The sequence below is a fragment of the Chrysochloris asiatica genome, unplaced genomic scaffold (assembly GCF_000296735.1).
Source record: "Chrysochloris asiatica unplaced genomic scaffold, ChrAsi1.0 scaffold00117, whole genome shotgun sequence".
In the NCBI taxonomy this organism is placed as follows: Eukaryota; Metazoa; Chordata; class Mammalia; order Afrosoricida; family Chrysochloridae; genus Chrysochloris; species Chrysochloris asiatica.
In genome coordinates this window covers 7,820,084-7,835,635 of record NW_006408635.1, presented here as the reverse complement: position 1 = coordinate 7,835,635, position 15,552 = coordinate 7,820,084, and the positions used below count along the sequence as shown (strand labels likewise).

General features: G+C 48.2%; 1 protein-coding gene across 1 annotated transcript in view; it reads right to left on the bottom strand.

Annotated features, from left to right (window-relative positions):
• The window catches only part of TMEM181 (transmembrane protein 181), a 77,504-nt gene that overhangs the window by 6,883 nt on the left and 55,069 nt on the right, over nt 1–15,552 (bottom strand). The window contains exons 7-13 of the mRNA XM_006868481.1: nt 14,534–14,655; nt 10,724–10,834; nt 6,136–6,216; nt 4,422–4,521; nt 3,731–3,861; nt 3,480–3,571; nt 1,897–1,954 (exon numbers count right to left, since the gene is read on the bottom strand). Of these exons, the coding sequence (XP_006868543.1) occupies nt 1,897–1,954; nt 3,480–3,571; nt 3,731–3,861; nt 4,422–4,521; nt 6,136–6,216; nt 10,724–10,834; nt 14,534–14,655 (695 nt within the window). The remainder of the gene's footprint in view (nt 1–1,896; nt 1,955–3,479; nt 3,572–3,730; nt 3,862–4,421; nt 4,522–6,135; nt 6,217–10,723; nt 10,835–14,533; nt 14,656–15,552) is intronic.

Below are 15,552 nucleotides of genomic sequence, written 5' to 3'. Positions count from 1 at the left end.
ACTGTGTTGTTTAGTTCCTCTGTATCTTTGTTGAGTTTGGAAATCTGGTCATTCTGTCCTTTTTCAAAAGTGGTGTATGAAATCCTCCCATTATTGTAGATGTGTCTGTTTCTTTCTTCAATTTTATTAGGGTTTGCTTTATGTATTTGGGGGGCTCTTTTGTTGAGAGCAAAGATATTTACTATAGTTATGTCCTTTTGTTCAACTGGTGACTTAATCAGGAGATAATGTCCTTCTTTGTGTCTTTTGTTGGTTTTTGTCTTAAAGTTTATTTTATCAGAGATTAGTATTGCTACTCTGGCTTGTCTTTTATTGTAATTAGCTTGGTATATTTTTCTCCATCCTTTAATTTGTAATCTATATTTGTCTTTGTATGTAAGGTGTGTCTCTTGTGGACACCCGTTTTCGTATCCATTCTGCCACTCTCTGTCCATTGACATTCAGTGTAATTATCACTAGGTATACATTCATTGCTGTCATTATGCTGTTTGTTTTCTGTGGCGCCGCTGGTTTCTTTGTTCTGCGTGCTTTCCTATGCTGAGTTCATTTTGTTTGTGTGCTTTTTCTTGTCAATTTCTTCATAGTTTTAATATTTCCATGTTCTTCTTGGATTTTTTCTTTTCTGGATATGTTGTAAAGTATGAATATCCTATTAGTCTATTAATTTCTTCCTCCTTTTATAACAGTCTGTTTTATCCTGAACTCTACCTGACCTCCTTACCACATGATCTCTGTTCCTCTACTTTTCCCTTCTTTCACATTATAATTGTTTTGATCATAGATTGACCTCCCAGATCCCCTCATTTCATTCTTGTAGCTTTGTTTTGCTCTGGACTCTTCCATCTCGCAACTGAGTTCCAGGTAGTATTGCCATGTATGTCAATCTCTGATTGTTGTCTGCTCTTATTGGTTCTCAGACCAAAGAACTCCCTTTAGTATGTTTTGAAGTAATGACTTGGCTTTCACAAAATCTCTTAATTTCTGTTTATTATGGAATGTTCTGATTTCATCTTCATATGTGATTGACAATTTGCTGGGTATAAGATTCTTGATAATTTTTTTTCTTTCAGAGATTTGTATATGCCTTCCCATTGCCTTTTTGCCTGCATGGTTCCTACTGAGAAATCAGAGCTTAATCTTATTGGTTTGCCTTTGTAGGTAGCATTTCTTTTTTCCCTATCTGCTTTCAGGATTCTTTTCTTATCTTTGATTTTTGGAGAGTCTAATTATGAGATGTCTTGGTGATTTTATTTTGGGTTCTAACCTGCCTGGGATTTGCTCAGCTTGAATGCTTATCTTCTTGTCTTTCAAGATGTTAGGGAAACTTTCTTCCAGCAGTTCTTTGACTACTTCTTCTGTCTTGTTTTTATTTTTATTCTTCCTGTTCTATCACTCCAATCACCCATAGATGATTCTTCTTCATGTTGTCCCACACAAATCTTAGGCTTTCTTCAGATTTTCTCATTCTGTTGTCTGCTTGTTCTTCTATCTTAGCAGTATTGAGAGATTTGTCTTCCATCTCATTGATTCTGGCTTCTATTGCATCAATTCTACTCCTTCGCCTTTTCAGAGTATTGTCCATTTCAAGTATTTTAGCACTGATCATCTGGATCTCTTTTTGCAGATTTTGTATCATCTCCAATGCTATATCTGTTTTGTTTGACTGTTCCTGTAGCATTTTTCTGACTTATTTCTTATTTTCCTTGACCTTTCTGTGGAACATCTGGATGCACCTCAATATCATTCTCCTGAATTCTGTATCAGGCAGTTCCAAAGTCTGCCATTCTTCTATCTGGCAACATTCTGTATAATCCTTCCCAATAGCCTGTTAGCAAGTGAGGTCACAAAACTCAGTCATTTTTATAAAACATTAAAAAAAATCTTAATTATCCTTACCTGAAAATTTCCTGTGTCAACTCGATACTGGTACATTGGATCATGTAATTCATTAACTCTGAAAAAATGATTTTTTGAAAAAAATTATATATTAATATGGCTTTACTTTTTATTTTATGATTTTTCTCACCTGACTTTAAATATACATATATACATACACATATATATGTGTTGTTGTTAAGTGCCATCGAGTTGGTTCCAACCCATAGCGATCCTGGATAAGGTTTCCATGGAACAGCTGGTGAGCTTGAACCGCCAACCTTGCAGTTCAAACAGCTTTGCAGTCTGGCGCATTAACCCACAGCGCCACACCAGGACTCCTACATATAATATATGTACATACATATAAATATAAAGAGCTCTGGTAGCGTAATGGTTACGAATTGGGCTGCTAACCTCATGGTCAGCAGTTCAAAACTACCAGCTGTTCCGCAGGAGAAAGATGAGGTTTTCTGCTCCCGTATAGATTTATAGCCTCGAAAATTCTGTACAGGGTCGCTATGGGTCGGAATCGACTCCACAACACTTAACAACATATATATATATATATATAATCCTTGAGCATACACTACTTACTAATTAACGGTAGAAGGTTTTTAAAAAGCAACTCTAAATATATGCAAAGTCATTAATTTCCCATTTGCAGTGCATATGATATTCCTAACCTAGCCGTCTGGTCATGGTCCGCAGCATTTTTTGTTCGAAAACAACAAGACAATGTTTCTCTGGCAAGGAGCTCTGATAGTGCAGTGGGCTAAGTACTGGACTACTAACTGAAATCTGGCAGCTGGACCCCAGAGAGAAGATGGACAGCCTCAGAAAACACAGGGCAGTCCACTCTGGACTGCAGACCGTTCGCTGGGAGTCAGAATTGGCAGCAGTGAGTCTTGGCTGCTCTGATGACTGCACAGTTGTGAGCGCTGTTTGCCACCCTTTTCATGGCACACCCACTGGGGCACCAGGAGTGGGGAGCACACAAAGGAAGGAGCTGTGAAGCTGAATTCATTTCAGAATGCAAACAGGCAATGGGGGTGAGGTGGGCGGGATGGGCCTGGGGAAGGAGGAGTCAGCCTGAACATTACACTAGGCCTGGCAGGTGCCATCACCCGGACATGGGATGCTCCAAGGACCCTGTGTGGTGACTAGGGCTATTCCCACACAGGCGGCTGCTGTAGTGCCACCTCCCAGAAGGACAGAAGTGCCAGGAAGAGCAGCACTCCGTGGGGCTGGTCTAATGACTGAGAAGGTTACTGAGGAAGTCAAAGGAGAAGCAAAACCCTTGGCTGGATGTGGGACCGAAGACGATGCCCCCGCCTGAGCATCATTTCCACAGCTATGTTTTGGTCTCTCCAGCGGAGAAGCCTTAGGTGAGGGCAGGCTGCCATTTCCCACCTTACGCTGGTAGACTCATTGACTGCACTGAAGGCAGCCGGAGCTCCTCAGTTCCCGCCACACCACCAGCTCGATTCCTGGGACTGACATCCCTTTTTGGGAGGTTTCACGGACTGTAGTCAGACCTGAGGTGTGTCTACCTTTGCCACACACCTCTCAACTGGCGTCTCACATGCAAGAAAATTACTCACGTTTGCCATATCCCGAGCGTCACAGAAGCCAACCATAGTAGTCCAACTATAAAGAACTTAGGCAAATAGAAAGTTAAACACTTTCTTTCTCCCTGAAAAGCAATAACAAAGCAAGAGAGATAAAAGTGGGATTAATACCTTTAGTCCACCGTCAGTCCCTGACGATCTATATTAGACACAGACCCCGAGGTCTGTGCGGTGTGCCGCCCACTATCTGGGTGGAGCAGCAGGTGTGGGGGTGGCGCGCTCACCTGCACCCGGATGCCGTGGTATACACAGAGCCAGAAGAGCAACAGGGCACACAGGAACAATGACTGGAAGAGGTCGTCCAGCATGCCTGGGAGCCAGCTGTTCACCAGGAAGGAGAGCGGGAAGAAGGGGTCTGGAACAGGGACAGGGGATGGGGGCATGAGCACGAACACACCACCTGCCTCTGGCTTGCAGTCCCTAACAAGGCGCCCCGTCCTTCCTCTCCCTGTTGGAGGCCCTTCCTCCAAGTAACAACGTGTCAGCACACCTTCAACCTTCACCCCCTCCAGCCAGGACACCCCTCACTCCAGCTGTATCTCTCCAGCCATGGTGCCCCCTCCCTCCCGAGGCTGCAGCTACTATTCTGTTTCTCAGACGCCAGCCACCTGCCCACAGGTTGCCCAGACAGCTGTTAGCTCTCAGCAGCACTCCTCCTAGCAGGTGAGGCCGAGCTGCCAGCTCAGGAGAAAGCACCTTTGGGCAGATCAAGAGCATGGACAGTGACTTGGCCACGTTCCACCAGATCCCAAGGCTGCAGGGCCTGTGGCCAGGCCAAGCTCACCTGCCAGAGCAGGTCCTGGCTTCTAACAGTTCCCAGGGAGCTGAGAGCAGGCACCAGACACTCCTCCACGGGGTCCCCACAGCTGCTTTTGCCTTCCAAGGAGGACAGTCACAGCCCCGAGCAGCACCTACCATTGTACAGCAGCAGGAGCGGCAGCAGTATGGACATCCACCTCTGCTCAATCCCCCAGTCTCTCATGGAGAACTTCCGCAGCGAGTGAGCAAATAGGCACTACAGAAGAGCCAGGCAGTTACCCCTACGGGCACCTCTCCACATCATGCCATCCCACACTCCCGGCTGCACCATGGTCTGTGTGTCAACAAGGCCCTGGCTCCCAAGGTCATCAGTGACCACCATGATGAGATGGGGGAGCAGCAGAGCACCCCAAAACTCACTGCTGTTGAGTCAATTCCAACTCATTGTGCCCCAACAGGACCAAGCAGAACACTCCCTAGGGTGTCTGAGGCTGGAGTGGAAGCAGACTGCTCATCTTACTCCACAGAGCAGCTGGTGGGTTCAAACCATCATCTTCCAGTTAACGGTCCGATGCTTAACCTGCTGAGTCACTGAGACTCCTTAACCAAGTACCTAACGGCCCTACAAGAAAAAGTGCGTGCCCTAGCGCCTCTATCAGGGCCCATTCCTGGGGTGACAGTGACATCCACAAACACAGCAGCAGCCTGAGGGGTCCCAGGGGCCCCAGATGAAAAGCCCAGGGCTCGGCTCACGCTGGGTTGAACGTTGGCAAAACAAGGGAGAGGTCCTTCTACTGCTTTCAAACACTGCTCAGTTTGTGATTTTCAGGCCTGGCTTAGTTTCTGAAATGAAGCAATAACTTTCTAGACAACACCTGGATTCTCTTGCCCGGTAGGCCATTGTCCAGTCCCAGTTATCTGACAAGCTTCAGGCCTTCCTCTCTGGCTTAAGAATATATTAAGGAAGGGCCTTGGGTCCCAGCCCTTTGGGCCCCATAATGTGGCAGCCGAATTCCAGACGAGAGATCTTTCAAGAACAAGCAAGGGTTTGATGGACCAGGTATGAATGCCAGCTTTCCACTCATTCACTAAGTTCACCTGGGGCCTCTGGGCCTGGCCTGAGCTCTGTCACCTGTGCTGCCCTCCCACTCAGTCAACCCCACAGAGCACCAGCACCTGCTCACATGCCCACCACGTACCCACATCCTCTGGAACTCCGTGGGTGCCAGTGGGCGAGGTCACTACTCCAGTCTCCTACATGGCAGCCCACCCCCATCAGTAAGCACAGCCCCACCTCAGAGGCACGCACCAAGGGCCTCTGTCCCACTCCACACCTCCTTCTTCAACTGACACTCATGCACCATCCCTGATGGCGTGTCTGTGGGCATGTCTTGGGTTTTAAAAGTAAGCATCCCCCATCCCCCAGAGAGTTACAGTGAGCTTTGGAACATAAACTTCAGATCCCAAATGAGCCCAAAGCCTGTGTTTCTAGAAAAAGAGCAAAGACTGAAAGGTCCCGTTTATAAAACCCTAGGTGTATGCATTCACAGGCAAAGAAAGGAGCTTCGATGAGGGCAGCTTCCCGTGTGTGTATTCATGGGATGCCACTGAATCAGGAGGAGAATGACTTCAAAGTTAGGGCCCTGGAGTCGTCACTACATGGCAGAGTCCTGCTCAAAGGGCCCAGCTCCTCCAGGCTGCGTCCTTTCAGCACTGTAGCATCGACATGGACAGAGAAGACATGAATCGTAAAAGCCCCGCTGTGACTGCGGCTCTCCCCCATGAGCCCAGCCTCGGTGATCCTAACTAAGTCAACCAGCTTCGTCCTTGTGGGGATGCTGACGGAGTTTGACAGAAAAATGGTACTTACAGTGACAAGGAAGGTCAGCACCACAAAGACAAATCGGAACCAGATTTCCAACTGGGAAAAGGCAGGGTTGTAGGTCTTCCACTGAAACAGAAGCGGGGGGGTTTGAGATGTTTAAAACTACACCTGTGCCTCAGAGGAACTATACCAGAATACTACTAATAGTTCTCTCTAGACTTGAGGACATGGATAATTTAAACATACTCTTTCCTTACACTTTTCTACTGTTTCATTCTAATTTTGCACCTTTATGTTAAAGAAGACGACACACAATAAGTCTTAATTACCAAGAGTTGAAACTAGCTGGTGGTTAAATTGTCCTATACTAATGATGACTCTGGAGTCCTGGTGTGGCATTGTAGGATAAGCACTGGACTGTGAACTGCAAGATCAGCGGTTCAAACCCACCAGACACTCCTCAGAAACCCTATATAGGTTTGCTGTTAGTTGGGCCCAATTTGACGGCACTTAACAACAACAATGATGAATCTGCCAGATACATGATCCTATAATCACAGTAAGAACATTTGGATATTATAGTCCCCCAAAATTAACTTCATCAATTAGAAAAAGACCTGGTTTCTTTGAAAATAAGCAATTAAAGAATTACACAAAAAAATGGGAGTAAGAAGCTCTTTAACAACAACATGAAAGTGTAGGTAAAATATAGTAACAGGAACTTGAACCCTCGGAGTAAAACTGCCAAGAAGGGCGTCAGTTGGCACGTTGACGGCATGGCTTCCACTCACTCGAGCAGAGGCTGCCACGCAAGGCTGGAAGGGCAGACAAGAGACCAGACCCAGAGCCCTGCAGCGTCCTAGGCCAGGGACCTTCAGACACTGCAGGGTTTGTGAAATGACCCAACCACAGAGAAGAACACCTGGCAGGTTCTTAAAAGTAAACGTAGCCAACCACCTGGGTGTGTTACCCCAAGGGAGATGAAAGCACACGTCCAAAGACAACACTGTGGTCCAAATGTCCATCAACAGGGGAGTGGATACTGGCTGTGCCTACCCAGTGGGGCATTACCACTCAGCAGAGAAAGGACTAGACCAGGAACACAGCCTAAACTGTCTAACCCAAAATAGGGGTGCGAGAGTCACACAACAGAGTCCTTCGTTCATTGCAAATACCATAGGAGCATCACCCCCTGCCCCCACTCCCCCACCACGAAATAGCAAGGAGAGTAGCGGCAGCCTGGAGGTGAGAAGGGCACGAGGAAATGTGTGCTGGTATGTCATCTAGGTAACGGTGATGGCTTCCTGGGCATGTGTGTGTTACTGGGCCTCAATGACACCTCTGTGAAATTGCTACGCAAAAATCAATAGTTAACAATTAATGTTATAAGAAAGCGGACATCAAAAGTTCTGATGTCGGAGAACTGGGTTCAAATACCAGCTGTTCCATTTCCTGTTTCTTCTCCATGAACTGGGTGTGATATAACTTATGCTGTAGAGTTAGCATGACGTTTCAACAAGATGATGCCTGGCAAAGAGCCCAAGGTTCAGCCATGACGCTAACCACAGCCGCAGACATTGTGGTCCGTCCGTCATCCTGTCATTACGATCACAGCAGCTACTGTTGCTAAGGACTGTCAAGTCGCTTCCATCTCATAGCAAGCTTGTGTAGGGTTTCTGAGGCTGCACATCTTTGCAGGAGCAGAAGGCCTCGTCTTTCTCCTTCAGAGTGGCTGCTGGGCTCAAACCACCAACATGGTGGCTCTCAGTCCAGTGCTTATCTTACAGAGTCACCACAATCTGTAGACTAAGCAGTGATCACAGGCCACTAACTGGTGTGAACATTGTACTCAAACAGAAAAAAGGTCGGTCCAGTCCCTTAAGACACAGACACAACCCACAAGGGGAAAAAAGAAGTACCACCACCAGGAAAAAACGATAAAATGTGCTTAAAGTCACAGTGAAAAGAGAATACTGTTGTACCCTCGGAAAGTTCGATTCTGTCAGAACAGCCACAAACAAATCTGTGGAAGTGGCCGGGATTGCGCAAGCAAATGGCTGTGGCTGAGAAGGCGGCGTCCCACTGGGCTCTGGGTTTTATGGTTTCTGGTTTTGGCTTTTTTTTTGGACAATGATGGAAAGTTTTATTGAGAGCTCAAGTTTTTTAAATGTATCTCTCCTGAGGGCACATGAGTCACGGCATCTGGGCGGGAATCCCAGCAGCCCTGCCCTTTCTGATGAGCAAGATCACACTTGGCCGTGATCCAACCACCTGGCTCCATCAGGCCAGCGTCTGTGATTTACGAACCTAGACTCACACTGGGGACCATCATGTCCCTGAGTGCATCTCTCACCATGACGCTCCTGAGTGCCACTGTGATGTGGCACTCGGGGGGGCGATCCGACTTCCTAAGCTAGGAACAGACCAAATGTAGGCAGTCGCTCCCCTGAAAGTGGGTAGTTTGCAGTTTGGGGCCATTAAGTACATGCTGCTACACATCCTCAGCATGCATCTTTGGGTGAGCAGTCATGCTTACTTCACAAGCAGGGTGCGAGAGCACCTACATCCTGGCCAGCACTTGGCATTTTCCATCTTTGTCGTGTGTGTGTGTGTGTGTGTGTGTGTGTTGGGGGTCAGTCCTGGTGTGGTGCTGCAGTGTTAGCACTGGACTGTTAACCACATGGTCAGGGGTTCAAACCCACTAGCCTTCCTCAAAAACCAACTTGACAGCATTTAACAACTGCAACAGTGTGTGTGTGGAGTCCTGGTGTGGTGCTGTAGGAATGCTAAAGCAAGGTCAGCAGTTCAAACCATCCAGCCGCTCCTCAGAAACCCTATAACAGCATTGCTATGAGTCAGAACCGACTCCACAGCACTTCACAACAACAATATGTGTGTGTGTAGTAGCGCTAGAATATTTTCAAAGCTGTATCTAGTCACGTCACCTAATTTCCCATCCACAGAAGTCTAAAGGCAGCTTACAATGAAAAGCCAGATTAGATAAAGCATTTCTTATAGTTTGGGGTTTTTTTCCTTTGAGAAGAAAATAAAGCATGAAGGCTGATCATTTTACACCAGCTGCCTACAGCTAGATGTTGGGGCTTACTGCGGTAGAGAGTTTGGTGTACTCTGACCTTCCCACCAGGGAAGAGCACTGAGTCTCAGCACTGCCTCTCGCACAGAAGCCGCCGTACCAATCAGCCAAGGCTTTCCGCAGGGAGGCTGGGATGAGGCCTCCAACAGCCACTTTACAAACCACAGAGGGCACTTTACATAGGCAACCTCATTTCTTGTAGCCCTGGTGGCTCTGTAGGATAAGCACTGGACTGCTAACTGCAAAATGGGCAGTTCAAACCCACCAGCAACGCCGAGGTAGAAAGAGAGGCTTTCTGCTCCTATAAAGACTCGATGGCAGTGGGTTATGTTTCTTTGGTGTTTGCTTTTTTAACCTAATTTCCCAACGCATCTCTACACAGCAGGAGCAGTTCGGTGGCTCCTCAGCCGCCTACTATTCCAGAGAAACCAGTGGCTGCGGACCTGCAGCGTCCCTTGCTGTCTCAGGACTGTTATTTTTAATCACTTCCTCTTTTAGTTATAAAGGTTCTACGAATGTCTGTTAGAGGGAACAGAGGAAACCGAACGACAGTGTCCTCTAGACAGTTTTTGAGAACAGCCGCATCTGTAATTCAGGCGCGTTTCTCCCCTTGACAGGTCAGTGTGTCAGTGTGGTCTGTGTTAGCTATACTGCTTTGTAAGCAGCTCACGACTTTCTCAGCAGGGAGGGGACCCCGGCTTTGGGGACCTGAGCTTCTGATATGGGGGTGGGATCACTTGAACACACAGCATGATGACCTCGCCCATGTCACAGAGGGGGGCACGTACAAAAAAGTGGTGAACCGACAAATGTTTCGTTATATACATGCAACACAGTAAAACAATTTCCAAAAAGAACAGAGATAGGAGGGTCTCGCGGTTGGAGCTCAGTTGGCGAGGCGGGGGGGGGGGGGGAGAGCACCCGGAATGAGTGCACCATTGCCAGTATGTCCGCCTTCAAAGAAGGGTGAGCCTGAAAACACCCAAACTGCCCTCAACAGGCACTGCTCCAGGCTCCTCCTTTTTTAAAAAAAAAACATGTTTTCTTGTGGATCAGGTGTGGTTTCACAGAGCAGATCATCCGTTTTCCACTCAGCAGTACAAATGCATTTACTTTCATCTCACTGACTGCACAGCCCTCATCCCACTCCTGCCCTGGGCTTCCTGTTTCCCGTCCGCCTCCTTTCCTAACCTTCTGAATCCCAAATGGTTGGTTCTTCTACAGTGTTTCCCTTACATTCCCATCTACGGTTCGCCTGAAAACTGAGCCACCAGGTGAGTTCAGTTTCAGACCAGGAGAGTTACCAGGGGCCACAGTCTCCATCCAACAACGCTCCCTCTCCTAAATCCCAGAATGCCACTCAAGTTGCCTGGCTTCTCTACTGTTCCTTCTAGCTAATCTTGATTCTATGCTTTACAAGCTTTCCATAGTCCAAAAATAACATGAATTAGAAGCTGAGATTGATTTCAATAATTCAACAGAAGAATGGGAGTGAAAGCTGGAGCCGTGGAAACACCTGCTGGCAGGTGGGATACTCACTGTAAAGTTCATCTCCTTGATGTGCAGCTTCAGGTGTTCAAACCCCACCACCACGGTGTACTGCGTATAATTCAGGTAGCCGAGGTGAGCCACAATAATCTCTGCACATTTCTGTAAACACACACGGCACACAGTGCTCTCACTCCCAGCCAGCAAGAGCGGCTCCCCCACCACATACCAGTGACAGATGCTCAGACCCCAACACCCCCAGGGAACTTGCCAAAGAGCCCAGAACAATTCTGATACCAGCCAAAACAGTTCCTAGAAAGCAAGCACCAAATGGCTATTTTTGGAAACAAATATTTATGGTTCATCATTACTAGAAATCTTTTTACTTCAGGTGATTCAAATTCATGTCACCAGTAGAAAATCATTAAAATGCTAATACAGATCTGCCATTTCTGTGCCTGACCCAAACCATGGATTTTCAATCGCTTTATATGCATGTGAAAGGTGAACAGTGAATAAGGAAGACCGGGAAGAACTGACGTCTTTGAACTATGGTGTTGGCAAAGAATATTGAATATGCCACGGACTGCCGGAAGAACAAACAAATCTGTCTTGGAAGGAGAACAGCCAGAGTTCTCCTTAGAAGGGAGGAGGGTGAGACTTCTCATGGACTTTGGACATGTTATCAGGAGGGACCAGCCCCTAGAGAAGGACACTAAGCAGAGGGTCAGTGACCAAAGAGCAAGACCCCAATGAGATGGCCTGAGAGTGACAACACCCACAGGTGCAGACACAACGACAAATGTGAGGGCGGCTTAGGAAGGGACAGTGACAACACCCACAGGCACAGACACAACGACAACTGTGAGAGAGGCTCAGGAAGGGACAGTGGTGTGCTCTGTCCAGCTGGACAGCACCTGACAGCGGAAGGAATGTCAGCCAGGACACCACACATGAGACTGCGGCCCGAGTCTGTGTCCAGGGCCCTTGTGCCATGGCTGTTGACAAGGCAGAGTGAGCACAACAAACTGCTCTTTCTCCCTGTCAGTAACCACACCCTCAAATCTCTCCCCGTCAGCTTGCCAGTGTCCACACTCAGCCTCCTGCCCCCACATTCCGAATCTGTGTTCGGGGACAGGTGTGTGGAACAGCTAGTATGATCACATAGACATAGTGCTTACTTATCTGCCAGGTGCCTCGACTTTATTCAGACCCTCTCAGAGGGGCCAGGAGGAAGCCTCACTCCAGGATGCAGATGCGGGACTGCCTGTCCGCACACACACCGGCAGTCACCACCCCACACACCTGAGCCCCAGAATCCTCCCCACTCTCCTAGGCCACAACCAAGTCCAACCTCTGCCCTCAACAAGCAGCCAGCCTGCCGTGTCCGGGTGGCACCTGTGAAGGCTTGGCTCTGAACGGGCTGAAAGAAGCCCCATCAGTTTGGAATGAAAAGTACCAGAGGCTGCCTTTCAGCTTGAAGGTTCCCAAGTGGAATGTCTGAGGTCAGGCAAAGAAGAGAACTGGGTTTTGAGGGTGACTGGTAGGAAGGGGGTTAATGTGAGGGATAAGAGGGAAAACACAGGAGAGACACATGGGGTGCCAAGAGTGTTAGGACAGCAGAAAGACCACCAGGTAAACGCTCCAGAAACCCGAGTGCGAAACAATCTCAGATTCACTTGGAATCCAGAGTTTTTGAAGCAACACAGACTGGCTGAACCCTAAAACTACTGCCCTGAGATCATCTTCAACCCAACAAAGAAAACATCCCCTGAAGTCTTAGAAACTCTAAGCAATAGTTTAGCTTCACAGGAAAGGATGTCTGCCTTGGGCACTGTGCTGTTTCCAGAACTATTTGGGATCAAATGGACAACAGTAGCTGAAAGATCAGACAGGAACTTTAGGAATGACGTGTTTGTGTTCACGGGGGAGGAACCGGTCAGAAAAGGAGGAGAGTGGTGAGCAGTTACACAACTCCAAGCACGGCACCATGCGCTGCACAGGAGAAACTTGAGCTGCTCATATTCTCTACAACAAAAATAAATAAAACTGAAAACATACGCACGCACGCAGCCCCAGCCTGCTCTGAAGCAGCATTCCCCAGGGCCGGCTGGCCCAGCAAACTGACACATGTTCCTACTGGTCTCAGACCCCTCTCCAGCCCACAGTGCAGCGTCTAAGGGACAAGTAGTTGAGCTGTGGGGTCTCCCCCAGGGGTTCTGACCGCCAGCCTTCAGGACATGTGCAGATTCAGCCCTGGTCTAAACAGAACCATCTGCCTTCTGTCTTTTCTGTCCTCAAGCCGGTGCAGAGAGGGGCGGCCGGGTACTTGACCCAATACCGGCCAACAGCTTCACCTCCGCAGACACCTGTGCTGCATTGAGAAGCACTTTGTGCTGGATAGAAAGTAAGGTGGTGGTTCAAACACACCAGCCGCTCCCTGGAGAGTCGGAACTGACACGATGGCACTTAAAAACAACAACATACAATGGTGTAATTTGCTGATTTTATGATTCTTAAGCCAGTTCACAAAGACAAGTAAAACTCTGATTTATAGGCAGTGACAATAAAAGGAAACAGTACAGAAAACTGAAACAGAACCGACTCACAAGAGAGCGTGGAAAGGGCTCCCTGCAGGGACTGGGAGTGTCGACAGTGGGGAGGGGGAGAGGAGAAGTCTCCAAGGAGCTGATGGGAGAAACCAAGCAGGGTCACCATGGGTGGGGGAAGGGAAGCCGTGATGACCAATGGACTGAGCTCCAAGGACCAGGCATGTGAGGCCAGGGCACATAGGAACGTTCAAGGGGCTGTGTGAAGCAAAAGCTTTAGGTAGGCAACCAACTCATCCCAGTCTGCCTGACACATCCAGTTTTACAACTGACCATTCTACACTCAAAGAGCTGTGGTAGCGCAGTGGTTACGAATCGGGCTGCAAGCCGCAAGGCCAGCAGTTTGAAACTACCAGCTGTTCTGCAGGAGAAAGATGAGGCTTTCTGCTCCTGTAAAGATGTACAGCCTCGGAAACCCTGTACAGGGTGGCTATGAGCAGGAACCGACTCCATGGCACATAACAACAACAACATTCTACACTCGGGCAAACGCTACTCAGACCAGGGACAACCGGGGTGATGAATGGCCCCGGTTTTGACACCTCCATCTGGGAAACAGCAGCACCAGCAAAGAAACAAGGGGCGTCCAAGAATGTTTTGAAGCCCCCTCGTCCATTCCAGACACCCTGCCTGGAGCTCCCCCATCCAGCAGAGCTGCCTGTCCCCAGGAGGCTCTCACTTTCCTAGGTCTCTGTTTTTCTTGGGTACACGGAGCTCTCGTAGTCACTTCTCCTTCCTGTGTGAAGGGGTGGACAGAGCTTGGATGCCCAGTCACAGAACCAACACACTTGCTGGCCTGTGATGTGACTTTTCTCATCCTGATGTCACAGGGTGGACCTTCCGGGGAGCTCTCCAGGTCCCTGACTAGGACTCCCTAGGCAGAGGCCACAGAACACAGCTGACCGTAACTGCAGGCATCCAGTTAAAGGACTCGCAAGGCAGTGTGTTCAACAAAAGGGAAAACATTTGCTCAGGGGTGGGGTGGGGGGAGGGGTGTGTGTGTGTGTGTGTGTGTGTGTGTGTGTGTGTGTGTGTGTGTGTGTCGGTGTACATGCATACATGCAGAACTCTGGAAGAATCTCTGGGGGCCTCAGGGAATGAATTCATGTGAGCGCTCACACCATCACTGGTAAGACTCGATTTGCTTACGAAGTAGTGTCTTACCGAGCTCTGCCCACACAGCCGACAGCCAGGACGCCATCTGTGAATGTACAGCATGAGGAGGAAGCAGGGAACTTTCACAAGCACTTACCCCAGCACAGGTGAGGGTCCTGGTCCGATTGTGGACTTTGTTATGAATGAACCTTACATGTCCACCTGGAGCTACGCCGTCAACTTTAACAGTCATGGGAAAGCTCGTCTGAACAGAAGTTTCTACAAAAGAAAGGGGAAATGGGAGTGTGACAGTCCCCAGCTCGGACACCTTCCTTACACAGGAACAGGCATGCTGCCAGGCTCTGCAGAGGTCTGAGAGGCCGGAACACACAGGAGGGCACTGAGCTTGGTGGAGTGTCGACTCAACAAACTCACATCTGTCAATCCCAGTGATGCCTTCCCATTGGCTACACTGCCACCCACTACAATGGTGGCCTGAGTGTCCGAGCTAGGGACTGTCACACTTCACACAGACCTGCAAGGTCCAGTTCACAAGGGGCTGCAACTTCATGGCTAATGAAGTGAACGATTTTCATTTTCCACATGAGTCTTTAACTTTACCACCAAAATAGAAGATTTCTTACATTTTCTGATTATATAATTTATTCTACTGTCTGATTATTCTTTGAAAAACAAAAATTCAGAAAACAAAGTATATAAATAGTTCTGGTGTGGCACTGTAGGATAAGCACTGGACTGCTAACTGCATGGTCAGAGGTTCAAACCCACCAGCTGCTCCTCAGAAACCCTATACTAGGCTGCTTTGTTGGAACTGACCCGACGGCACTTAACAACAATATATATGTTGTTGTTGTTGTAAAGTGCTGTCGAGTGGGTTCCGACTCATAGCAACCCTGTATAGGGTAACCAAGAAGCAGCTGGTGAGCTTGAACCACTGACCTTGCAGTTCAAAACCACGGCTTTGCAGTCTGGCGCATTAACTCACAGCACCACACCAGGACTCACTCTCTCTCTCTTTCTCTCTCTACATATATATATATATATATATATATGTATTGAAGAGCAGAAGGAGCTCTGGTAGCGTAGTGGTTACGAATCGGGCTGCGAACCTTAAGGTCAGCGGTTCGAAACTACCAGCCGCTCCGCGGGAGAAAG